Below are 25581 nucleotides of genomic sequence, written 5' to 3' on the forward strand. Positions count from 1 at the left end.
TTCCAACTCGTGTTTAGCAGTGGTGGAGCCCAAAGTGATGCTGACCAGTTGGGGCTCTCCCCTTTTAGCCCACGTCTCCTTTCCTTTGCTTTTCCTGTCAGGTGGCAGCACCTGAGCCACCTGTCCCTCCCCACAGCTGTGGGGGAAGCCAGCCCTTCCCCCTGCATGGGGCCATTGATGCCCTGCTTTGCCACCCTCTCTGGGGATGGCAGCAAGGCCTTGGGGTGAGACACGTGCCCAGTGCTTTGGGTGCCCCTGCTCAGCTTCGCCTCCGTCCCTCCTCGCTTGAGTTGGAGCTTGGCGTGGCGCCGACCCTTGCTGGCTGCTTTGCTCCTGTGTCCCAAATCTTCCTGATCAGCCTGGGCTGGCTCATCTTCCCTCTTCTTGCTTTCACTCCTCTCTCTGGGTGGAGGGACGAGCTTCGAGGAGGAGACTGATGGGCACCTCTGTGTCTTGCAGAGTCATGGCTTGATTGCTGCTAGGTGTGTTTAGTTACCTGTAGTTACTTTTTTTTTGTCAGCTGAGACTCAGGTGAGGAGAAAATCTGTCTCATGTCTCAGTGCAGAGCCATTTTTTTTTTCTCCCCTCCCCTGCTGTGCTCTTAAGCATTTTGTACTGGGTTTTTTTTTTTTTGTCCAGAGCCTTTCAGTGCATCCTTTGCTCATTGACAGTGACTGTGGGGAAAAGCAGAGACCACTTCAAGATTAAAAAAAAAAAGAAAAACCAAAGCAACTTGCTTCTTTTTTTTCCCTTTATAACTGTCGCCTTCTTTCTTTTTCTTTATTTTGCTTTATTTTTTATATTTACTTTTATTTTCTTTGTCTCACTTTAATTTAGGAAGCAAAGAAGGGACCTAACCCGCTCATGAGACGTAATAGCGTTACCCCTCTAGCAAGCCCAGAGCCCACCAAAAAACCTCGCATCAACAGCTTTGAGGAGCATGTGGCTGTTTCTTCTGCCCTGCCAGGCTGTGTTCCTCAGGAAGTGCCCACGCAGATGCCGGGACAAGTTAGTTGAACTCTTCTTTTTTTTTTTTTTTTCTTTTCTTTCCTTTTTTTTTTTTTTGTTTTTCTCTTTTTTGTTTTGTTGTTGTTCCTGTTGTTTTATTGTTTGTTGTCCTCCTGTCACTCCTGAAGTTGAGGAACTGCTTGCACTTGTTGTAACCTGTGCTGCTGTCTGAGATGCATCTTCCTCCCATGGCCGCTGTCCGTCCCTGCCTTGGGTCACTGATCCTCTCTTGGGTTTTGAGAGCATCATGAACTTCCACCAGGCTCTAGGCTGCATTAATTTAGCGCCTTCACCCTCCAGCATCAACCTCCTGAGAGGTCTCCTCCCTGGAGTGAGCAGGAACAAAAGGCTCGTGCCTTCCCTCTGGGTGCGCTTGGCTCCGGTGTAGACCTGAGCATGACAGTAAATCAAATGCTCTTGTGCCTCTCTTAAGGAGGAGCTGCCAAGTCTCAGCTTTGGCTGGAAGGGTCTCCTTCATCCTGGAGCTGTAGGCGAAACGGAGCAAAATGGAGTAGAAGGCTCTTGGTGTGGTGAACCTGGGTGAAACCCTGTGGCTAGCTGCCATGGTGCTCATGTGTCCTCTCCTCTTTCACCCACCCATGAAGGGACGCAGGAAGAGAGGCCTTGCTTGCTGCTCACTTCTCTAGGCACAAACCCCTCCCCTAAGCTCACTAAGGAGTCCTATATAATCTATAGGAGCCTTTGCCACGCTGCCCTTCCCACAAGCTGCCTGTTGGATCTCGCCGTCTTGCCCAGCCCCTCTCCCTGTTGTCTGTGTTCTCCCGGCCAGGTTAGGAATGGCTCTGTGCTGCCCCCCGGCTTGCTCTGCTTGGTTGCTGCTTTGCATGAGCCTCCCGGGACAGCTGGGTCTGTCTCAGCTCCCAGGGCTCTGCTTGGGCTGGTTGAGCCTCACAGGAAACCTTTTGCCAGTTCTGGCTGCCCCCGGTACCCCTTGCTGCTGTCCGCTGTCCTCTGCGCGGTGTGGCGCGGAGTTACTGATGCCTCTCTCTGTTCTCTCTGTCTCTCTGCAGCCTTTACTAGGGAAGGCATGCCTGTAAGTACCTTCTTGCGTCTTATTCCCCCTTCCAACCCTTTTATTCCATGTCTCTCTTGCCATCCCATGCTGGGTTGTTTTGTTGTTGCAAAATCCGGATGAGGTGCGGATTTATCGGAGTTAATATTTTGCTGTTTTCGGGGAGAATTGTTTTAGGAAAGGCAAAGAGGAGACTCTGGGTGCTGGTTCGTATCCTAGCTTGATGAGATGTTCCAGTTTTGTTGTGAAATTAAGCAAACTCTGACTTTCTCTCTGATGGTGGTGCCTATGGGCAATGCTGTTGGGTTTTCCTGGAGTTGTCTCCCCTGTGATAGCACATTGTACTGTAGGTGAGAGAGCTGGGTGCTGTGTCCCTCCTGAGAGCTCTGAGTTGTGTCTGTGAGTGATGGCACCAGAGAGGTGTGTGAGAAGCTTCTGACCTTCTCATTAATGTGTTTCCTGGAGCTGGGTGATCCTGAGACCAGCCATCTGCAGTTCTGCAGACTTGGATTTTGGAAACAGTCAGCCTAGATATTGTGAGCAGAGTGAATGGAAATTGCTCTTCTCTACCCCTGTTAAGAAAGCAAAATATTGAGCATTTGATGCGCTAATTCTGAATAATCAAGGCTCTGGCTCTGGCTTTGGCTTAGTGCTGTTAAATCCCTAAGTAACAGGAACAGGACAGCTCCTGGATAAACTTGAAGACTTTGGACTTAATTAATGCTACATTGAGTCCAGAGCAGCAGTTGCTGATAAGTGCTCAGGTGTTTTCTCAAAGATTGGGAAGACTTTGGGGCTGAGATGATGCTGGGTAGTGTCCAGGCGGTCTTTTTGCCTTCTGAGGGCCAGTTCAAATCAGCAAGTCCAGTTCAAATCGGCCTGTGAACTGCCCTGGCTTGGGCTGTATTATGGGCTGAAGATGGAGGGATCTGCTCTAACATGGCCAGGCCAGAGCTCAGTTCTGCTTGCCTCTAGCAGCTGTTAAATCTCATATTTCTTCCCTTTCTAGAGTAAACTTTTTTGAGAAAAGGGAGGTTAGGACTTTGGCTTTGCTTGTGGATGGGTTGGGTGAGTGTAGGGGTTGAGTGGCTCAGCATGGCCTGCATGCCTGTGATCCTTCCCTTGCTGCTCATGGCTACTAAAGCCCCTGATGAAACCTGATCCTCTTGGGTTGCTCTGAAAGCATTTTAGTTTTTGTCCATCCCTCCCTCCACTGTTCTCACATCTGTATTGTAACAGAAGGCACTGCATGCCTTGGTGCTGGCTGGGACACTGAAAACCCACTCTGGTGTTGAGTTTGGGAGGTGGAGGTGTCAGATTTTGCTGGAGCAGGCACTGATGCTTACCCATGCCAGGTGTAGGCTGGCAGCAGCAAGTTTAAAACCTCCAGCTGCTGGGAGCCTGTCTCCACCTCCTAGTGTGGAACTTAAGGGCTGCTTTTTTGGGACCTGTGAGGACGTGCCAAACCCGGGGCTGGGTGACCTTCACGCTGCTGTTAGCTCTGGGAGGCTGCTGTCTTGTACACTGGTTTGCTCCCTCCTTGTCACCACCTGTATGGGGCTGGGGAGGTGGAAGTTCCCTCCTTCACAACTTGCATCATGGGCCTGGGTTGGTAGTGGGAGCTTCCCTGCATCAGCCTTCACGCAGCTGGGGTCTTGACCCCCATCCAGGAGGACCAGGGGATACCTGGAGAGGCTGGGGACATGGCCGAGTACCTCAGAGTCCTCCTGGCTGTGGGATTGAGCTGACTGGGGGTCGTGGGACTTTGTGGCGTGATGATTTCTTTTCCTTTTGCTTGGTTTGTGATCCAAAGTGCACTTTTGAACAGTCACCTGATCCCCCTCCCTTCTTCTCCCCTTCACTTTTCATGCTTAAAAAGAAGACCCGTTTGTCACTTTCTCAAAGTTTTCTCTTTGCTAATATTTCCAAGGTAAACGGCTGTGGTGCATGTGGCTTTTCCTAACCCTCCTCCTGTCTCCTTAGAGAACAGCTCAGCCTGCTCTGCCTCACAGCCTGGCTGGGGTTCCTGGTGCTTGTAAGAGGCAGCTTAGGTAGTAAAAGCAGTTAAAAAAACCCAAAAAATGCAGCCCAAAAAAACCCTTAAAAAGAGAGAGAGAGAAACCTTCCTAGCTGTTCCCTAGTCCTTTTTTTCCCTACCTTGTTTCATGTAGTTCTGTGAGTTGGGAAATGTCCTTGTGGTCCCCTGGGCTTCTCCTGGAGCAGATGCTCTCCTTGGGGCTGGTCCTGCTTGTGTTTAGCTGGTTGTCTCTGGTTTTGTGGTCCTCACCAAGTGCTGGTGGATACCTGTTGTTGTCACTCTGTACCAGGGCTGTGTCTGGAGCATCTCTTGGGCCCATGAAATCTCATGGGGTGTCACCAGGGGAGTTGTGCTGCTGCTCTACCACTGGTGGTAGCTGGTCCTTGGCATGGCCAGTGGGAGCTGCCTGCTCTTGGCATTGCCAAGGATGGACAAACAACAACCTCGTCCTTGGCAGGCAGGGGGGACACTGCCCACCCTCAAGGGGAGCGAGAGAGAGACGTTTAATTGGGCTGCTCGATTAAACACTGTGGTCCCATCACCTTGCCTTGCGTGGACCAAAGAGCAGCTTCAGAGGGGCACACAGGGTGGAGTGGGAGGGTAGCCTTGGGTTCAGCTCAGTTTTTAGGGATATCTAAATTCTAACCCTGCAATTAAAACCAGGCAACGCTTGAGGAGGGGGTGGGCAGTGAGTCAGCCTCTCCTCAGGTGGGCAGTGCCCTCTCCTCCGTGCTGGGTGCTTTGTAGTGACCCGTGCGTGGCTTTGTTCCTCCTCATCCCGTTGTTCACGTGTTCCTGGAAGGTGCTGCTGGGCTGAAGCCTGACCCCAGCGCAGCCCCCAACAGCCTCTCCTTCCCTTCTCGTTCCAGAACATGAACAACTCCCAGAAGCCGTCGTGACTCCGTGGGCGCCGTGGTGAGGCCGCCGGCGCTGCTGCCGGCGCTGCCAGCTTCTCATCCCATCACCATTCCCGAAGCTTGCTTCCAAACCGGCCCCCTCAGGCTGCGGCGAGGCCGACCCTCGGCTGGCTCCGCTCACACGCTGCTGCTGCCCGTTCATCCGCAAAATCCCGCGCTGCTGACGGGGAAGGGATGCAGGAGAGCGGAGGAAGAGCCCGGCTCCCTCCTGGGGTCACCACCAGCTCTTCAGACTGCAGCATTTGCTCTCCTCTCCAGCGTCCTGTTAGGTCGTAGCAAGCTGTAAAGTGCTTCTGTAGCGCACAGGAGTTTTAATTTTCTCTTTCAGTGGTTTTGATCTTCTGTATAGATGATTGGTACCCATCGATCTCTGGGTGGGGTGTGTATATATGTGGATGGTGCGGGGTTAGCGGAGAAATGGGGGGAAGGGAGGGTGGGTAAAGGGGTTTTGCATTTTTTTTATTATTATTATTAATGTTGTTAATTACTTTTGAATAAGCCCCTAACATGCTGTGCTGCAGTCCCTCACACACACTACAACTGGTCGCACGTGCTAGCCTGGCTCATGCAGAGCTGTGAGCACCAGTAAAAGCAGCTGTGTGAACTCCTTCACTGCAGGAACTGCTGGATTCAATAAAAAAACAACAACCCATTCTTTCACTATTTTTTTTTTTTTTTAAATCAACATACCTTAAAGGGGTTTGCAGAGAATGTAGATCTGCTACTAAAACTGGTTGAAAGCTGCCTGCAGTGCATGAGGAACCATGCCAGCATGGGCTCGGGTGATGCTTTCATCTTGGGGAGCACCCAGGTATGGTCTGAGTTCAGGCATTGGGCTGAATTTTGGGAAGGCTGAGCACTGTTTGAGGTGCTGTGCTGGTACTTCATCTCCCCTTTCTTCTTTTTTAGATGGAAGTGGAGGTATTGGGAAAGGTTTGAATCCCTAGGCTGAGATGCATTTTGTAGACACACAGGTCTCATGAAGGTGGCCAGAGGTCTGGCTGGGTTGCAGGAGTCCCTGTCTGACTGCAAAAAGCCACAAGAAGGGACAGTTTTGTCTGTATTTTTTTAATTTTATGTATACATGCACACGTGTGTGTGTATATGTGTATACTTAGAAACTGCTTGGATTTTGCACTTTAATCGTGGCAGAAGCATAACTACTTTATTTTTTTCCAAGTTGTACCCCTTAACAGGGGAAGCCTGAATACAGGCGACTTTCTCTGTTTTTAATTGTATTTTGCATGCTGGAAAGCTGGGACTACAAAATAAGAGTAGTTACAGTGTTTGAGGTGTGGGGGGGAACATGGTGAGGTCTTGATTGACTCCATCAGCCAACTCCCAGTGGTTTGATCTGTAAGATCCCTTGTTGGCTGGCAGACAGCAGTTAAAGATGGCAGTTAACCACTATTGCTTTGTGCAAAAGTCTGTGGATTTTAGATTTTTTTTTTTTAAGAGTTTTGGATTATTTTTTTTTTTTCCCCCACAGTGTGCAGCATCTTCTCCGTGCCCATCTCATGGGTTTGTTTGGTTTTTTTTGCTGGAGGCAAGAGGTGAAAGCAGCCACCCCTCCTGCAGCACTAGGCTGGGGAACTGGGGGTGGGACAGCCCTTTGGATTCATCCTTCCTGTGGCTTTCCCCAGTGTCCCATCTAGGGAACACCATCCCCAGAGATGGGATCGGGAAGGTTTGGTGGAGAAATGATTTTGGTGAGCACGTGTGTATGTTTTGGGGGTGGGTTTGGTCTGTTTTTCCTTTGGGAAAAGGTGAACCACAGTGCCTCACGCTTCGGCCTCGCGCAGGAGCGGCACCGACGGCGGGAGGGCGCCGGGGCCACGCTCAGCCCGTGTCCCACAGGGGTGACAGCCCTGGCAGTGCCCTGCCTGTGTGAGCTTGTGCATATGTGTATCATATTCCTGTACAGATAAAGAACACTCTACCCCCTCGCTTTATTTCTGTTTTAATAGCTTCATTAAAAGCGGACTTCTCCCTTTGTGCCCTGGCTGGCATCGGCGCTTTTGGTTTCTCTGCCTTTCAGATAAATGAATGTTTTGGGGAGGCCACTCACTTGGCTCTTTTCAGCTTCCTCCTTCTTGGGGAGTTTTATCTCTCTCCTCCTCCTCCTGCTGCAAAAAGATAAGCCAGCGAATACAAACGTGACGTCTGGCTGCCCCGAGATCAATCATGTGCACGTGTAATTGCACAGATGTTTTGGTGTGTATTTGTGTGTGGGTGTATATAAACATATATATATATAAAATGAAAAAAAAAACAAAATGGCCCTAAACTTTTATCTTTTAGTAATAATAGATGTCTCAGTAGGTCTACAAAGACCTGAAATTTGAACATGGTGGTTTTTTCCAGCACTGGGAAAACTGTTCTCTTGAGTTCCTCTTGTGCTGCAGGGGTTGGTGGGATGGTGTCAACCCTGTGCCATCACATCTGCCCCAAAAAACGTGTTGTCCATCTTTTTGGTTAATGGAGCCAAAGACTGGGCAGTTGATGCCGCAGCCAAGGCGGATGGGGAGAGAGGATATGTCAAACCACACCAATGATTTCTTACCCCACCTTTATTTTTCTCTCTGGTTTGTTTTCCTTTGTGATACTTGAATTTATTTTTTTAAATTTTTTTTTTTTTAATAGCAAAGCGCTTGTTATTTATTTAATGTATACTGCAAAGCTTGGAGAGAAGGGTATAGTTACCTGGGATTACTTTTTTTTATTTTTTTTTTTTTTAATTTGTGGTATGTTAACTGTTCTGTATATATGTCTGGAATAACTGCCTGATATAAAGCTGTGCCAGCTTAAAAACAGGGTATGCCTTTCAGAAATTTGTATATTTTGCAGTTGCTGGACCAATAAAACATCTTGTTGAAATACAGATGTGACCTGGTTTTCCTTGTGTCAGAAATCAGGCCCTAAGGGTCACCATGTGTTTCGTCACATGTGTTCCTGTGCCTCATAAAAATTCTCATAAAAAAGAGATTGTGGATTCTTCATGCCTGGAAGTGTTCTAGTCTAACTTGAAGGGGGCTTGGAGCAACCTGGTCTAGTGGAAGGTGTTTTTCAAATCATTCTATGAATTCTATAAGTGTTGACACCTACTTAGGACAAGCAAATGCCATCCAAGCTCTACATGCACATCACTTGAGTAGAAAGATCTAAATCTAGGCTGCAAATTAGGCAGGACTAGGCATTTATTCAAACCTAGTCTAGCTCTTGAAATCAGATACCTGTGTGCTGAGTGAAGGGTTGTCTTTGCCCCAAAGGCAAGAGAACAGCAGCTGCCACCTGCCAAAAAAAAAAAAAAAAAAAAATTCCCCTGTAACGATGTGTGTGGGGTTTTATTCATTAATTTAATATTAATTAATTGTTCCAGAGAAAAAGTGGGAGAAGGCAGAGAAAGGTATAATTTGACATGATTTAGAGCATGTTGGAGTCCAGGGCATTTCTTTGGCTGCCCTGGAAGGTCAGAGACCTGGACAGGGGGGTCTGGGACCCCAGCCCAAATCTCAGAGTGACACTGGCTTTGATCTCAGTCCATGGGAAAGGCTTCCTGCACTGCAGGAAGGGTTGCAGGCCACAAGAGTGTGAAAGATTGTAGTTTAGCTTATCACAGGGTGAAAAAACATTAAATTTAGGTTTATAGCATTGAAGTGAATGGGGGCAAGATGGAGAATTTGGGGTGTTGTCTCCTACTGCTTCTTTCTTCTTCCCTCACTCCATTTCAGCAGTGACGGTGGCACAAAGTAGTTTAAGGAGATTGGGTCAAAGTAGAGATGACCTGTTTAGTATAAGTGATAGGTATTGGCAATTAATGGTAAATAAAGAATACGTAGCAATTAGTATAAAAGATAATGACTGCCCAGCTCGGGAGGAGTCAGGAGTCGTCAGATGTCCGAGCAGCTGCAAACATCTTTTTGGACACTGAGAAAATTGTAAGATAAGAAACAATAAACGAAACATGCAACCTTGAAAAATCAGAACTTGAAGGCTCCATCTCTTTCATCCGTTTGGCTCAGAGCTTTGCAGAGGGCAAAAAAGACACTAAAACCACCTGAATGCCGGGGAACAAACCTGACAAGAGCACACCTTGGGTGAATGCTGCTTCGGTGATTAGAGGCTTGTCCCGCTCTAGGAGTTGTGAGAGGCTAAAAGGTTGGGAGTGCTGCTCATCCCAGCTCCGCTCTGTGCTTTGGCTCCTGCTGGCTGACGTGCAGCCCTTGCTCCGCTCTCCCCGGGGCTGGCAGAGCCCCTCAGGCCTTGCTTAGGGCCGCAGCTTTTTGGGGTGCAAAGGGATCATCTCGCTTCTCCCACTTGCCCTGTGCTCCGGGCTCTCTCACCAAGGAGGGTGTTCTCTCATTTTAAGTGCGATTGAGGTGTTTGTAATAATGTTTTCTAGCTGGACGTGCTGAGGTGCGAGACTGTGGCCGTGCTCCTCCCTGCGTGCATCCTGAGGGCAGGGAGGACCCCCCGCTCTCTGGGAAATCCAGCAGCCATAAAATTTTTATTTATATTTTTTTTTTTATTTTTTAAAATTTTTTTAGCTATTCATTTTTATCTCTAGCAACCTGGCTGTCTCCTTGAAGCGGGCAGAGACAAAACACTCGCCTTGTTTTAGGGCAAGGAGCGTAGCCTTGCTCCCCCCTCACAGGGAGCGCTGCAGGGGCTCTGATAACACCTCCAGCCGGGGTGGGCTGAGGTCACACGGAGCCACAACATCGGTGCAGCTCCCCTGCCCTCCCCAGGGGCTGTTTGGAAGCCGAGATAAAACTTTGTCCTTGTGGGAAGAGCACTTGGGGAGAGAAGGTTTTGCCTCCCTGAGAATGGCTTTGGGCACCATTTCCAAGGCTGCTCTGGGAGAAAATCCCCCTCACCCCAAAAAATACAAAAATCTGTTCTCCTCTTTCCATGTGCACGATGAGGCTTGTGTCACATCACCCCCAAGTAAGGGAGAGGAATCAGTGCCATCCCTGGCTGCATCCTTTATTTTTCTTCGATGTGATGCACTTTGTAACAGCATCCCAGAGACGAGAATCTCCTCGAGGCAGCGCAGTTTTAAAGGTTATGCTCGACAGCAGGAACATTTCCCTGCTCCCAGTCAAGTCCTATTTTTATTAAATAAATTTAAAAAAAAAGAAAAAAAAAAAAAAAAGGAATGAACCCCCAGCTCCCCCAGCTCACTGCTGGCAAACAAGGCGAGAGAACTTGTGATGGCTCTAAAAAAAAAAAAAAAAATTAAAAGGGCAGACCAGTCACGCTGGCTGACTCAGCTCTGATTGATGGCTCAGGAATGTGTCTGGGATTAACTAAACCACGGGCAAACCTTCACAGTGCAACACATTGGATGGAGCACAGCCGGCAGGCTCACCTGCCTCTGGCTGGGAGTGACTGGCCCTCACATCTGGGATTGGAGGGGATTTTTATTCTTTATTATCCATCTGTGAGGGGGAAAAAAAAAAAAAAAAAAAGGCTGGTTTTGGGAATTGCTTTGCAAAGGACTCTAGTTGGAATTATTTGCAATATTTCCAGGTGTCTGGATGCACTCACATGGTTTTGCTGCAACCAAGATGTCCTGGGAAGGAATATATTTATGCTGAGATATAGAAAATTTATTTTGTAGCTCTGTGTAAATCACAGCCTGGCTGCTCCATGCCAAATGTCAAGGTCCCTTCCCCATCCCCAGGGGATGCATTCTTGGTTAATGGAGAGCTTTATGGATATGAATGGTTGCTCCTCACATTTCCCTTGTTCGTGGGCCAGCTGTGTCCTCTTTGAGGCTAAGCGGTGTAGTGGGTAGAAAAAGTGTATCAAAATTGAATTTATTTGTCAGCAATGCTGGAAGACACTACGTCATGTGGATGGAGGAGTAGTGGTGAGAGTGACATAACCCCAAAATACCTGTTCCTGCTTATTGCAGGGGGGTTGGACGAGATACCCTTGAAATGTCCCTTCCAACCCAAACTATCCTATGATCCTATTCTAGGGAATTAGTTTGCAGTGCCTGCATCAAAGCCAGCTTCATCTCTCGTGTTCCATCGGGACATGCCCTGCTCTGTGGTCCACCCCAGGAGCTGTGTCTGCTCTGGGGGAGGGCACAGGTGGACCCAGCAGCTCCCACTCAGCTGATAGTGGGCTAAATGCCTTGAGAGGTCTCCTCTGGATATTATCTCCCACAATCCTAAGGAAAATCTAATTGGCACACAGGTGACAATGTTCCTGAGTCTGGGGAACTCCAGGGCAAGCCCGAGAAAACCCAGCTGAGGCATCTGTCCATCCAGCTTGCTGCACAGTGAGAAGATTTTTGTCTTGCTGATCTGAGACTCAGATCTAACGTTGTCTGAAGGGACAACATTCAGGACACCCCAGGCTTTACGAATTGCTTTGCCCTCTAGTAGAAGGTGCAGACTCTGATATTGCACCCACTCCTGGCCAGGCACCAGCAAACATTATTTGGTCTTTACTTTTGGAGGTATCTGGGTGCTCTTTGTACTGATTTGATGTTGGTGGCTCAGAAAAGGAGTTAGAGAAGTGGGTGGCAGCAGAGGTTGTGACCAAAAAACGTGGCTGAATTAGAGCTACAAAGAGAAACAGTAATTAAGACCTAACGAATAATTACCATGGGGGAGGGCAGCTCAAGAATGAGCACAGCCCCAAATCCAGATATTTCTAGCTGCAGCTCAAACCCCACAATTAAGCTGTGATTTTGGTCATTATGAGGAGATATTTCCAGAGCTGGGTCTTGCCGTTTGCTGCCTTCGTCCACCCAAATGACTGCCTGAGCATCAGCAGAAAGAAAACCCAGCATTTTGATAAATGTCATCCAAACCAGACTGGAGAGCCTGTGTTGGATGCCTCCTCCAAAGCTGGGTGCCAACCTGTGGGCAGAGTTGGAGATGAAGAGAGGAGAAGGCTTTGGAGCAGGCTTTCTGGCTAGTAGGGGATGTGTTGGTTTAGAGCTTGGTGGCACCTAAAAATACCAATGTCCTCCCTCGGGAGTCCCACCAGGCAGAAGCAAACATCACCTTGCATTTCTCTGGTTCTTGGTCCATCTCTACCCACTCATTACCCCAGGGCACTGATCCATCAGTGACAGAGGGACATCAGCGACAGGGACAGATCCATCAGTGACAGAGGGGGACAGGAGGCTGTGGCTCTCACACAGGTGCCTGCTCACCCCATCCACTCCGTGCTGCAGGCACGCTGTCCTTGGGTGTCTCTTCAGCCAACCCACCTGGATGTCAGGGTGGTGGCACCAGTGCTCACAGCTCTTTTCCTTCCTGCCTCTCCCACTGGTGCTGCTGCAGGGACTGTGACTTACCCTGGCAGTCCAGGGCTGCTCTTTTCCCTTTCAGACAGCATTAATGTCACCTGCTCCAATCAGTGACACCACAGAGATGCCCTGACCCACTCACTTCTCCTCCTGCCAGCCCTGATTCACCTATGACAAGTTCAGATGTGCTCTCCTCCCTTATTCTCTCTGCCTGCCTCGTTCTTCAGCACTGTTTTAGCATTTTGGCCCAGCCTTTCCTACCATCCATTTGGGCACATTCCCAGCGACATTTTCACACCATCATTGGTGTGAATGAGCCCACCTTTTTGAAGTCACTTGCTTCAGGGAGGTTATTATCTGGCTGTAAATTACCCAGCAAGGACTGGCTGCTGTATAAGCAAGGCATAAGAAAATAATAATAATAATTGATATTCACCATAATTAATTTGTAATAATGACTGGGATGCCTTTCCAGACTTGCTAACTGGTTCATGGTGAATATTTCTGAGCATGACCACTGCACAGAGACTGATTTAAGCCTTTTTTTTTTGCAAAATTTTGCCTGGGTCTGTTGCAGAGGGGAAAGAAATCCACCTGCATTCCTTTAAATAAAATCACTTGCAGGAATCAGCAAACCCTGGAGAGAGATGGGACTGGGAAGAAAGTGAATTAAGCCAGAAAAGTTGTAATAAAGGGTTTGAAGGACTTCTGGTTACAGCTGGCTGAAAACCAAGGATCTCGGTTCACCAGAGATCTTCTTTTTTAAACATAAATAAAAATAAAAATACCTTCCTGTCCAAATGGGATGGAAACTGATATTTTTCAAAATTTCTGAAACTCTTTTTGACCTCGTGAACTGACATATCATTTTCCCTGTTTTGCTGAAGATGTTTTTAAAGAAACCTCAGCCTTTTTTTTTTTTTTTTTTTAAAAAAAAAAAAAAAAAAAAAAAAAATTCCCTTGTAGGAAAACGCTGCACTGGAGTAATGAACGCTGGGGGAAGAAGAACCACTGGTGGGAGGATGGGGGTGACCCCTTATCACTCATTCAAGATGAAATGGGGTTTTCACTGCCCTTATCTTGCACAGGGCTGGATGCCCCCCTTGTCCACACACCAGGCCACCCCCAGGCACCTCCTGGGAGACCCAGCAGAGAGGAGCAACCTCAGGAATGCACATGTGACTCAGCGGTGTCTGGCACCTCACTGTCATCCCTGGAAATGCTCTGGGCAGCTCTGTCAGCAGCGCCCCAGACAGGGAGAGAGGCTGGGAGGTCTAGGCTGAAGCACAAAGCCCACCTGTCTGCCCTTGGTGGTTTTATCACGGGTAATTATTACCTTCCTATCTGCTAAGCTGATCTGAGCCTGTCTGCACCTTCCTCCCAAAGCCCCTCCCAGCAAAGCTCTGCTGCCCTGTGCCTGCTCCGAGGGTCGGGACGGTGATGAAGGGCTGTGAGGGTGTCAGCCAGCTCGGGATGGCTTTTTGCCTCAGCTGTGAAGGTGATTTTCCTGCAGAAAGGCTGGCTCAGGAGAGCTGGGAGGGTTAAGCTAAGGCAGGCAATCGCAGGGATGCCACGGGTTGAGCCCACGCACGTGTTGGGTTTGGCTGATGGGGTCATTGCCAAGGTTTGGTTGTGTGTCTGAGACTTTCATTTGAGTTTTGCAGCTTCTTTAGGAGCATCTTCAAATTTTTTTTTTAATCTTTTTTTCCCCCCACAAATGCAGCCTGGGGATTTGCCCCTCAGGTACTTCCCAATGACAGTACAATGCTTTGCAAAGCAGTTCTCTTTTTGGGTGCCCTGAAGGGGTTTTTTTGCTAGCCTGGGGGAGAGGATTTGGTTTCATGGCTTGTCTTTGGCACAGCCAGGATTTTTGGGAAGTGTGATGGTTGCCAAGAGCGTGCAGGTGCCCACTCAATCCCAAGGTCCAGCCCTTCCATTGGCTGTGGATAGAGTTCTCATGTCTGTGCAACTCTTGCAGGCTATGGATCAAAGCTGCAGAAGTGTAGAACATCTCAGGTTGGAAGGGACCCATATGGATCGTTACATCCAACTCCTTGCTCCTCACAGACTCACCTAAAACTAAACCATCAGCACCAAAAGAAACACAAGAAACAGCTAATAAACAGTGTTTGCAACGACAGAAAATCGGTGTTGAACTGCTAAATGAGCACAAGCAAACTGCTCCAAAAGGGGATGTGTTTTCCCTTGTCCAAAGGTAAAGGGAAATACTGAGCAGCTGCCAAGTTCCTCGATTGTTCTGAAGAGCTAATTTGAGATAAACAGCTGTGGAATCCATCTCTGGAAGAGGTCAGGGTCCAGTTTTGAAGGGTGGAGTCGCAAGGCCAGGCTGCACAGGAGATCCACTCACTCACAATCACCTCATGCCTCAGTAGGCAAATGCCAGAGATCAAGATACCTCTGGATAAGGAAACATTTACTGGGAGGGCTTAGGAATAAATCCACCCAAGGAAATGGACCTAATGGCCGTATCAGAATCAGGCCTGGTGTCCTCGGGTGAACTAGACGTGTTTCAGACAGATCCCATTAGCTGCAACCCTCTCTGGCTTATCATCCTCTCTGCTGAGATAGAGTATAGCACTGAAGCCATCAAAAACTGATACATTCCAGGCTGGAGATCCAGTAGGTAGATCCTCTTCTAGGTAATTAAACAAAGGGCCCAAGCAACTATGTGTAAAGAGCAAACTAAATCACTGTGTTTTGGTCATGCCTGCAGTAAATAAATCCGTCAGGGAGGTCATTCCTGATGCTGGCTGGGATTATTTATAGCCACTGTCTGTAGGAGCTCATCCCAGCAGGCAGGGATCACAGCAGGGCTGTGGCTGCTGGGAGAAATCATCTGTGTTTAAGTAAGGCTGGGAATGCAGGCAGAGCCACGCAGGATTCTTCTGGGTGAGCTTTTTTCCAAGATGAAAATGTTGGTTTGTCAAAAATTGAAACTCTCTGCATCAACATGCCAGGCTGAGTTTCTACTGGCAAACCGACGGGGTCAGGGCAGAGGCCATCAGTGGTGTTTTGGTGTGTCCCTGGTGTGTGGCCTGGATTAAACAGGAGCAGTGCAGGGAATGCCAGGGCTCAGGGATGCAGTCACACCGTATCCATCACCCAGTTTGGGTACATGCAGCAGCTGGGTGTGTCTGTTACCCAAAGGTATTCTCCCAAAACAAAACAGAGTGCTCAAATCAGCTCCTTATTTGAGGCGCCCTGAGAAGCATCTTGACCACAGGTGCAGCCTGTGGACCACAGGGTTGTGTGGATTGTAACTACAGGGTCTGTGAACACAGCTGAGGGCAGCATTCTGCCGTCAGGGGGACAATGACCGTGATGGATGAGCTGGGTTGGACTGGGAGCAGCTGCAGCCACATGAGCGTGATGCACAGCATGGCCACACCGTGCACAGCCCCAGGAAAGCCCCAACACACAGAGGGAAACTCCATCCCCACTGCTTGCACATGGAAGGGGAGAGCTGTGGGAAAACACCTGCTTTTACACAGTTCTGGGGCAAGAGGCACGAAATATTTCCCCTGTGAGCTGCCAGTTCTGGCTGTCCAGCCACTGAAAGTTGCCTGTTGCGCTGGTGTCTGTATGTGTGCAAATCACCCCAAGGCAGGTCTGGCCTTGATGGACAGAAAAATTGCATTTTTATTATTGCTGTTATCACCGTTGTCTTTGTTACTATCACTGTTATTATGTCTGGGAGTGGCATGAGCTCCCCTGTGCACCTTGGGAGCCAGGAGTGGATTCAGGACAGATCTGTTGGAGCTCAAACCCTGTGTTTGGTTTATTTGTTCAGGAAGGGTCTGACAGAAGTGGTGAATTGCCTCATTTCTCACTCTCTGTGATCCCCAGGGGTACTTCAGTGATTCCTGGAGGGATAAATTTCTGTTAGAGCCTCTAGAAACAGTCACACACCCACCTGGACCTCCAGCAGTTTGATTCATGAACCTGCGTGGGAAGAGATCAAACTCAGGGCTCAGACGTGGAGCACATTCTGCTTTCAAACACAGCCAGGGCATCTCTCAAAAGAGAGACAAGGTGGAAGCACATCCTCCTTGCCCTCCAGAGCCAGCACCCCCCTCCTCCCCCATGGTCCCAGTCAGGGATTTTCTGCATTCCTGAGACCTGCTATTAGGCAATCCCAGTCAAGCAGTGTTTCCACGGGGCACATCAACCTTGTGCTCTCACCTCGCTTTGGTCACTGCCTTCTAGTTTAGGATCTGCTGGGATTGGGGGATTGCAGCAGAAGGAAGGGATGTTGTCTAATGCAGCAGATGCTGACAGGATCACAGGGTGGTTTGGGCTGGAAGGAACCTTAAAGATCGTTGTGTTCTGACCCCTTGCCACAGGCTGGGACACTTTCCATGAGAGCAGGTTGCTCCAAGCCCCATCCAGCCTGGCCTTGAACACTTCCAGGGATGGGGCAGTCACAGTTTCTCCAGGCAACTTATTCCAGCACCTTGCCACTCTTTGAGTAAAGAATTTCTTCATAACATCTGATCTAAATCTCTCCTCTTATAGTTCAAAACCGTCCCTCCTTGTCCTATCACTATCTGCTGATGGACCAGAGGAGTCATAAAGCACACAGGAGAACCTCTAATTGATGTCCAGACTGGATATTTACTTTCTTTATCTTCTTGACATTGCATTTATCAGTGCTGATGCTTTGATTTACAACCTGTGCCTTGCCTGGCAGGCGTTGCCAGTGGAAAAATTTGCAGCTCCTTCAGCAGTTGACAATCAGGCGTTAATTGTCGTATTCCTAACTCTCCACGAGGCTGGAAAATGTTAACAGCAGCCAGGCTAAGCCGTGAAACTGCTGGACTTCGGGCGCGTTCTGTCCATCCATTCCTACAAAGCCTGCAGGAGGCAGGCAGGTCTGGCTTCTCCCTGGTAGGAGGAATCCTGGAGGCAGGCAGGGGCTGTGAGTGGTTCAGACAGTGCGTGGTTATTTCCCCGGCAGATGCAGCCCTGCCGCACGTGGTGAGTGGAAGAAGCGACTGAGATTTGCATCCTCGCCTGGCGCTGCCTCAGCTGCTCAAAAGCGGAGTCACTGCTGCGTTCACACGGGGGGAGAGAGGAAGCGAGGGGGAGGATGTCACCGCATGTCACCGTCAGCCTTTTCCAGTAACCGCCGTGTACTTAAGCAAAGCTCATGTTTAATTTACCAGCAGGCAGATGGTGGAGAGCTCTCCCACGGCTTGGTCACAGGGCTCGAAGTCTCCTTTTTCTCCTCTGCTGTTGTCGCAGCGGAGACAGCCAGCAGCACTGATCTTGTGATTCGTCCCTACGTGTGGCCTACTGGTGACAGGGTTCCTCCCAGTTAATCAACTGGAGCTGTGACTCGAGAACATCCTGGGCTGCATCAGGACAACTGTAGGCAGCAGGTCCAGGGAGGGGATTCTCCCTCTCTGCCCTACTCCAGGGAGATCCCACCTGCAGAGCTGCCTCCAGCTCTGGGACCCAAACAGCAGCAGGACCTGGAGCTGCTGGAGATACCCAGAGGAGACTATGGAGATGCTCCAAGGGCTCCAGAGCCTGGATCTGCTCTGCAACCAGGCTGGGAGAGCTGGGGGTGATCACCTGGAGAAGAGAAAGCTCCAGGGAGACCTTAAAACACCTTCTGGTACCTGAAGAGCTTATAAAAAGGAGGGTGATTTTTTACATAGGCTGATCACCATCTGGTGACAAGGAGGAATGGTTTTAAACTAAAAGAGGGGAGATTCAGATTAGATAAAATGGAGATATTCTTGGCTGGGAAGGTGGTGAGGTCCTGGCACAGGCTGCCCAGAGAAGCTGTTGCTGCCCCATCCCTGGAAAAGATGGCCCTACCTCTGCCCCACAGCTAAATCATGTGAGATGGGGTCAGGTGCTTTGGATTACCTGGAGTGGGGCTCCTGGCACAGCTCCTTTTGGCTTTGCTCAGCAGATGGATGTCAGAGGGCCCAAAGTGACTCCCTGACTCCGAGGGCACATGGTTTTATGCAGAGCCCAGGGGCTGCACTGGAAAGGCTGCATGGGTGGGTGGGTGGGCAGGAAATGAGGAAGCAAACCATACCATTGTTAAGGTGCATAAATCTAAAAAAAATCCTTGCCAACTAGTGTTTGCTTTACAGAACAAGCTGGGAACAGAGTTTATTAGTTATGCAAAGTTGCTTGATTATGAAAATAAAGTCTCAGATAAGCCAAACGTACCTGTCATCAATCAACAACAACAGAAAAAGATGTTTTAGAGAGAAGCAAAACCAGCTCTCTGCTGGGAGAAATGGCCTGGTTCCTAGTCCAGGACTATGCATCAAGTCCTATCTCATCTCCCAGACAATGCACTGGGTCCTCATCTCCTCCTCTTGCCCACGGGATGTTTTGACTCTGGCACTGAGCAAAGAGAAAGGCATATGTGACCTAAATCAGGTTTTACTTCTGCTCACATCCCTGCAGCTTGAGTAAACAGCAGAGGATGTGACTGAGAGCACATATGGTGCCTTGTCAACGCCTCCTCTGCTCCAGGTCTTCTTCTCCCTTCGCCAGAGGTGAGTTTGACTCACTCTGTGTTTAGGGAGATGCTTCTCCTTTCCCCACACTACTCATTAAACCTCCCTGATGAGCTGGTGCCCAGCCCACCTCTGCAGCTTTTCTTGTTACACAGAGCAGCATGGTCGGACCCTGTCTGCCAAACCCCACCAGAGGGTTGGGAAAGGACGGGAAAAGCCCCCTGGAGACTGGCAAAACAAACACAAAAGAGACTCACCTGATCAGCCTGAGTGCCAGCCCCACCCTGGGGTGTGGAATAAACACTGGCAGGTATTTATTTATTGCCAGTCAGCATCCAAGTATTTGTTTCTTGTGTCACGGGGGCACACACTCATTCGTGGATGATGGATGCCTTTGATCCCAGCAAACCTGGGCACACTTTCATCTGTTAAGGCAGGGGAGGAAAGGAGCTGGCAAGATTTGTTATAAATATGCTGGGATTTTCTAGCAATTTGACATCTAGATGCAAAAGAGTTCTTTTTGGATATCTAAACTTCTGCACCACACATTTGTCTATCCATTTCTAATCTCGCACTCAGAAATTTCTACATATTCATGTGTGTATGCTAAAGTATTTAACATACCCATATCTGTACCCACCCACGTTCACCTACGTATGAGTACACAACGCTGGAAATGATAATCTGGGTGCCTTGGCATTAATAATGAATAAATCAGATGTTTGCAAGAGTGAACGCATGACAGATGATGCCATTTCAGTCTTGGCACACACACGTGCATCTTTTCTCCATCTGTCTAGTTATGAACATTTAGGTGTGCTTAACACCAGCATGGGCTTTTATGGGAGTGTCTCTGGGATGAATTAAGTTAACACACAGTGCTGGTTATCCCAGCCAGAGTAAACCTCAGCAGGGGCAATTAATTAAAAGTCACAGAACTGTTTGGGTTGGAATAGAGCTTGAATTCCATCTCATTCCAGCTCCCTGCCATGGGCAGGGACACCTTCCACCTATCCCAGGTTGCTCCAAGCCCCATCCAACCTGGCCTGGGACACTTCCAGAGAGGGGCAGCCACAGCTTCTCTGAGCACCCTATGCTGGGGTCTGCCCACCCTCAGTGTGAAGAATTTCTTTGTAATATTGAACCTAAACCTCTTTCAGTTAAAAACCATTCCCCCTTGACCTGTCACCACATGCCCTTGTTCCTGTTCATTAAAAAAACAATAAAAATAATAAAATCATACACCTGTTGTACTTTTCAGAATCAATATTGATCCAGTGCAGGCATCAATCTCCTGATCAACTCAAGGTAACTGCCATGAGAAGAATGAAATGTCCTTATGTGGCTAAAGAGGGGAAGTTCCTGGCTTGAGCACATGACTGCTGAAGAGTTCCATCCAAGGTCTGATTTAATGAGGCTGCAGGTAAAGCGTGGAGGTGATGCAGCTGTGAGAAATCTTCCCCTCACTGTGAGCACCCACGACCCCGTGATAGCTTTGCTTTGATCTGTCCCAGCTTTATGGATGTTAAGGGAAATATCTTTAGAGCAAGCAAGGTGGAAATATTGACCACGGAGATTAGATAAGGGGTGTTTATTGAGAAGCTTAATTTCCCATCTGAAATGGTCACAATGATGTGAGATGTGATGAGTAATCATGGGCTGCTGGAGGTCAGGGAACTGGCCCCGGGGGAAGGTTTTTTTCCCAATGTCTACAAGAGTGTGAAAAAGAGGGAATTTCTCAGCTATCCTGAGTATTTTATGGAGCTGGGGTTTGTTCTGATATGATCCTCGGGGTATTTCTTCACTGCTCTGGTGAGGCTCCTGAATTTAAAAGGGTAACTCAAAGAAGCATTAAGGGAAGGTGGAGATTCTTGTCTGGCCCAGGGCTGGTTGCACCCGTCCTCACAAGCAATTAAGGACATATTTTATCCTTATCTACTTTTATAGCCTTTATGACACCAATTTGCCAGGAACACACAGTACTTAACTGAGGTGCCCCAGCAGCTCCCATATTGCAAATTAGCTTCAAGGGAAACGCGGGTGATGCCCAGCTCCCAGAGAAAGCAGCGGGTGTGATGTCCAGTTTAGATTTAGGTGACAAAATGCCCATGTGCCTTTGACTCAATTGGACAGGGAGCCAGGATCAGGCAGATCTGGCCATCTCCTCTGCTCTCTCTGATGTACAGAAGGCACAACTCATCTTAGTCATGCCAGAAAATGCTTCAACATGACACATGCTCCACCTGAAGTCATGCTCCTTGCTGTGGGCACCTGGGAAATGTGCATTTCTTCCACCCACCAGTGGAATAGACACAAATTTGCATTTTTTTTTTTTTCAGCTAAAGAAAATGTTATGGTCCCAGGTCTGAATCACTGTGAGACACAGCCTCCTCCAGCCACCCCACAACGTGTATAACATCTACAGAGCAGGCCAAAGGAACACTTCCCTCTGCTTTTCTTTCTCAAAACCATCAGAAGAACAGGCAGGGGAGACTGGGAGGTCACAACAGCCTTTTTTTTTTTTTTTTCAATCACGTGTCAAGTTCCAGCTGAGATACAGCGTGTTCTATCAGATAAGAGGAAGTAGGATGGCTCCTGACCTGGGAGCTGTCCCAAGTCCCCAGGGGTCTCACAGTGACAGTGGCACACAGTGCCTTGGAGCCACCTTGCCGCACTTCTATAATTGGAGACACACTTACGGACCTATAAAAGTGAATTGCCTCTGGGGAGATTACCGAGATCAGAACAAGGAGCCATCAGCTGCTTTGTGGCCGAGTGGAACCCTTCAAATAGACTGGTAGTGGAAGAGGCACAGGACTGCTGGCCAAAACCAGGGATCTTCTGTGGTCCCTGGCTTGTTGCCATTTTCATACTCCCAGTTAGACCCTCCAACCATCACCCACAGCTTGTGGTCTCAAAACGTCCCGAGTTTCGGTGGCAAGGTCCCCCTGTGTTCTGTAAGAGGGGAACCGAGTGGGGGAAGGTTTTTTTGGGAAGCCCTGCAAGGTGGGAGTGGGATGATCAGGGCTTCTTGATGGGCTCCAAGGCTTTCAGCGCCATCTACTGCCATGCCACGTCTCGGCTCCCTTGTGATCCCTCCAGTAGTGGCTTTAGAGGACACTTCCAGGGTCGTCGGATTGAATAATTAGCAGCTAGATGCTGTTTTTATGGGCTGACTGCAAATTAAAATAAAATAAAATAAAAACTATATCTAGATAGATAGATAGATAGATAGATAGATATAGATATAGATATAGATATATAGATATATAATCTCCAGTGTCTGGAGATAAAAACCTGGCGCCGTTTCCCTTAAAAATTCATAGGAAAGTAAAAAGAAAACACCTAAGGAGTGTTATCTGAGAATGAGCAAGCTACAGACAGAAGATAGTGACAGGGAGCTACAGTGCTGTTCTTTCTGATCTCTGTCTGCCTAGAGGATGTTCCCTATTGCCAGCAAAAACTTGTGAAGATTGAGCAGATCCTTCAGTGAAGGTCAGAGGGAAACAAAGATGTATTTCCCAGAGAAGATGTGGTTGCCCCTAGATCCATGGACCTGTCCAAGGCCAGGCTGGAGGGGGCTTGGAGCAGCCTGGGACAGTGGAAGGTGTCCCTGCCCATGGCAGAGAGTTGGAGCTGGATGATCTTAAAAGTCCTTTCCAACCCAAAACTTTCTGTGGTTCTGTAACAGAGAGGATATTAAATATAGTTTTATTGAGTTACCTGTGAACAGATACAAAACATCCCTCACATTAAACAGTGAAGAAATATTAGAGGGACAAGTGAGAGGACAGATGCATCTGAAGCAATTTTTCTGTCTCTATGTCATGTTCCAATCTCAACCAACTTGAACTAGATCAGCTCAGCTCAGTGAAGATATATTGAATTTCCAGCCCCTGTATTAAGAACAGAACTTGATTGTGCTCTTCCCAGGGCAAAACACCTAGAGGTTCAAAACTGTTCCAGGCCTAAGAAGATCAAATTTATGGAACAAGGCAACAAGTTATTTCTGACGTGTCCCAGGATTTAATCCTTGTGAGCAGAGCCTTGACAGCCAGCCCCCAAATCCACCTCTTCCATCATTTAGGAGTTGGAGTTGTTCTAAGGCATTTTGTGAGTGTGTTCCTGCCCTTCCTGGTCTTAAAGTATTGGAATGATCTTAAAGTATTGGAATGATCTGCCTGGGGAGGTGGTGGAGACACCATCCCTGGATGTGTTTAAAGAAAGACTGGATGTGTCACTCGGTACCATGGTTTAGTTGAGGTGTTAGAGCTGGGTTGGACTCAAAGATCTTGGAGGTCTCTTCCAACCCTGTGATTCTGTGATTCACTCTCAGGTGTAGCAGGAGTTCAATATACACACGTTCCTCTCTACCTGCTCTAGAATGTGGTAATTAATTTTATGAAATGATGACTCAAAATTGATTCTGTTCAGATCTCCTGGTCCTGTAGATGAAGCCAAAGGCCGTGAAGAAGCTTTGGCACCTCCCAGTCCTCAGCAGTCCACACGCAAGGCAAAGGGGAAGATGAACCACAAAGTGTGAGTGGTTTACATCACCTATAAAACCATCAGAGAGCATTAGAAGGGTTTCAACATAAGGGAAATGAGCGACACCCAGGTCTCCTCCGGTGTGAGCGTAGATGTTTGGGGCTCCAGAGAAAACATCCATGATTTTTAGTTGAACTTGCCCTTATTTATGGAGTACAAAATCTTTGAGATGTAAAAATGACAGATTTCAACTCATTGACTCAGTCAATGACTGATCTTATACTCTTGTGTTTGCCAATAGCCAAGATCAGAGAATTCCAGGATGGTTTGGGTCAGAAGGGACCTTAAAGATCATGTAGTTCCAAACACCTGCCATGGGCAGGTATGCTTTCCACTAGACCAGGCAGAGCCCCATACATTTGCTTACACTTAATTTTTCTGTTTACTGAAACAATTATTAGGAACTTGGATCAGTGTGACCAAATGAGAAGGGCTGTGGGATGACACCAAGTCACAGTTTTGACAAAATGTATACATTCAACTTTATGTTCCTCTCCTGTGTTCCACGGACAGGACAAGGAATCCTACAGGGGGCCTGGACATCATCTAACATCTTGGTTGAGAGATTTGGGAGCTGATTTCAGCGTGCTCCCACACCAAACAAACAAACAAACACTCATCTGCTGTCAGATTCTCTGGCTCCTGAAGAATTGAAGGAAGCAGCTTTTGAGGACCTTGTAGCCCAAAAGGAAGGCAGATTTTGCAAGATGAACTGAAAATTGGAGATTATTAAAACCAGCTTGCTTAGTGACAACAGTCATCTAGGAGTGCTTGTGGACTGGGAGTTAAATACAATGTCAGGACCTCTTGCTTGCTCTTGTGGTGAGGATCAGATCAATCAGGACATCAGTAGATATTAGAAACAGTTGGGAGGCTCCCATTAATGAAGGTTCAGAACACAGCCCAGCATATTTGCAACCTAAAAGCTTCTTCTGAGCCCCAGCTGGTGTTGATTCACCACCAGCCTTCTGCTGCAGATGGCTGGGTAAATTAGGAATGCTCTGAATAGCAACCTGTAGGCTTTTTCCAATGAAAACAAACAAAAAACCTCAGTGTGGTTTCTGCAGGGATGGAACTCCAGTTGAAACACTGACTTTGTCCCATTTCCGAAGACTAGTCCTGCAGACCAAAAAGGCACGAGAAATGCAGTCTCCTCTCAATCATGCATAACTTCCTGAAAAAAACACATTTTTTACAAATCCTGAGTAGCATCTCTCCTAGCCGACGTGCTTGTGCCGCTCCTCCTGGCATGCTGAATGTCTGGACAAAGCTACACTTCTGCAAACACACCCAAATTCCTCATGGGCATTGCCCAGGTCTCCAGCTGGGAAATTTGATGTGCAAAATGTGACCTTGATCACGTGCTGAATGCTCCAAGGATAAAGTGTTGCAAGCAGCTTTTCTGGGATGGCTTGTAGGCATGTGATAAGATTAACTTGTGTTCTCACCCACCTCTGGTGTCCCCCTGTACATCCCCCTTTGGCAGCCCAGCACCTTGGCATGAGGAGAGCTGGGTTCCAGGAGTCCACAAACGTGCCTGTGACCGAAAAGGACAGGCCTGGGGTTGAGTGATTTGACTTTCCAGTGCTTCCATTTATGGAGATGTGAATTACTGATGAGGAATTCTTGGAGATCCCTGCAAACTGCATCATGCCTTGCTTATGTAGGAGGTAATTGTTCTAATTATTTTATACCTTTTGCTACCAGTGATTCAGCACAAAGGAATTTACCTGAGGTGATGGGGCAAGGAGCTTTTGACAGTGCTCCATCAGCAGGATTTGGAGAGGAGATATCTGAGCTCTGTTTCAGAGTCTGTGGCTGAGACTCCTCCAAGACCTTGGCCAGGACGTTTAAACATCTCTGTGGCTCACATTACCAGTGTGCTAAACAGGAGGAACAACGAGAACTCTGCAGGAGGGATGAATTCCTCACTGTCTGCAGCTTGACTGGAGGAGAAGCCTCGAGTACCAGGGAATGCAAAGGTCCTTATAACTTTCAGTTTCTGGCTTCAGTTTGTGACCTCAGCATCCACTCCATGCTCTGGAGTGGCCTGTGATGGCAAATTTGGGTTTGGCTTATGACAATCAACAGAAGCAAAGAGATCCACACCTCTGGTAGAAAATGCTCCAGAATCAGGGGGAAGAGGTAAAAGCTTGGATTACTCTGCTCTATTCAAGGCCAGGCTGAATGTGGGTTTTCACCTGGTGTAGTGGGAGGTGTCCCTGCCTGTGGCAGGGGGGTTGGTTATGGTGAGCATT

The 25581-nt window shown here is 48.2% G+C and overlaps 1 protein-coding gene across 6 annotated transcripts in view; it reads left to right on the forward strand.

Moving 5' to 3' along the window:
* The window catches only part of PFKFB3 (6-phosphofructo-2-kinase/fructose-2,6-biphosphatase 3), a 40284-nt gene extending 32407 nt beyond the window's left edge, over window positions 1–7877 (forward strand). For 2 of the 6 annotated variants that reach the window (XM_040062199.2, XM_040062198.1), the window contains exons 14-16: window positions 838–1008; window positions 2040–2062; window positions 4949–7877. In XM_040062199.2, coding sequence (XP_039918133.1) covers window positions 838–1008; window positions 2040–2062; window positions 4949–4955 — 201 coding nt within the window. In that variant the 3' untranslated portion in view covers window positions 4956–7877. The remainder of the gene's footprint in view (window positions 1–837; window positions 1009–2039; window positions 2063–4948) is intronic. The other 4 variants (XM_040062200.2, XM_040062197.1, XM_040062203.1 and 1 more) reach the window with 3 other exon arrangements.
* Window positions 7878–25581: the final 17704 nt, after the last annotated feature.

Source organism: Hirundo rustica, chromosome 4 (assembly GCF_015227805.2).
Source record: "Hirundo rustica isolate bHirRus1 chromosome 4, bHirRus1.pri.v3, whole genome shotgun sequence".
Taxonomy (NCBI): Eukaryota; Metazoa; Chordata; class Aves; order Passeriformes; family Hirundinidae; genus Hirundo; species Hirundo rustica.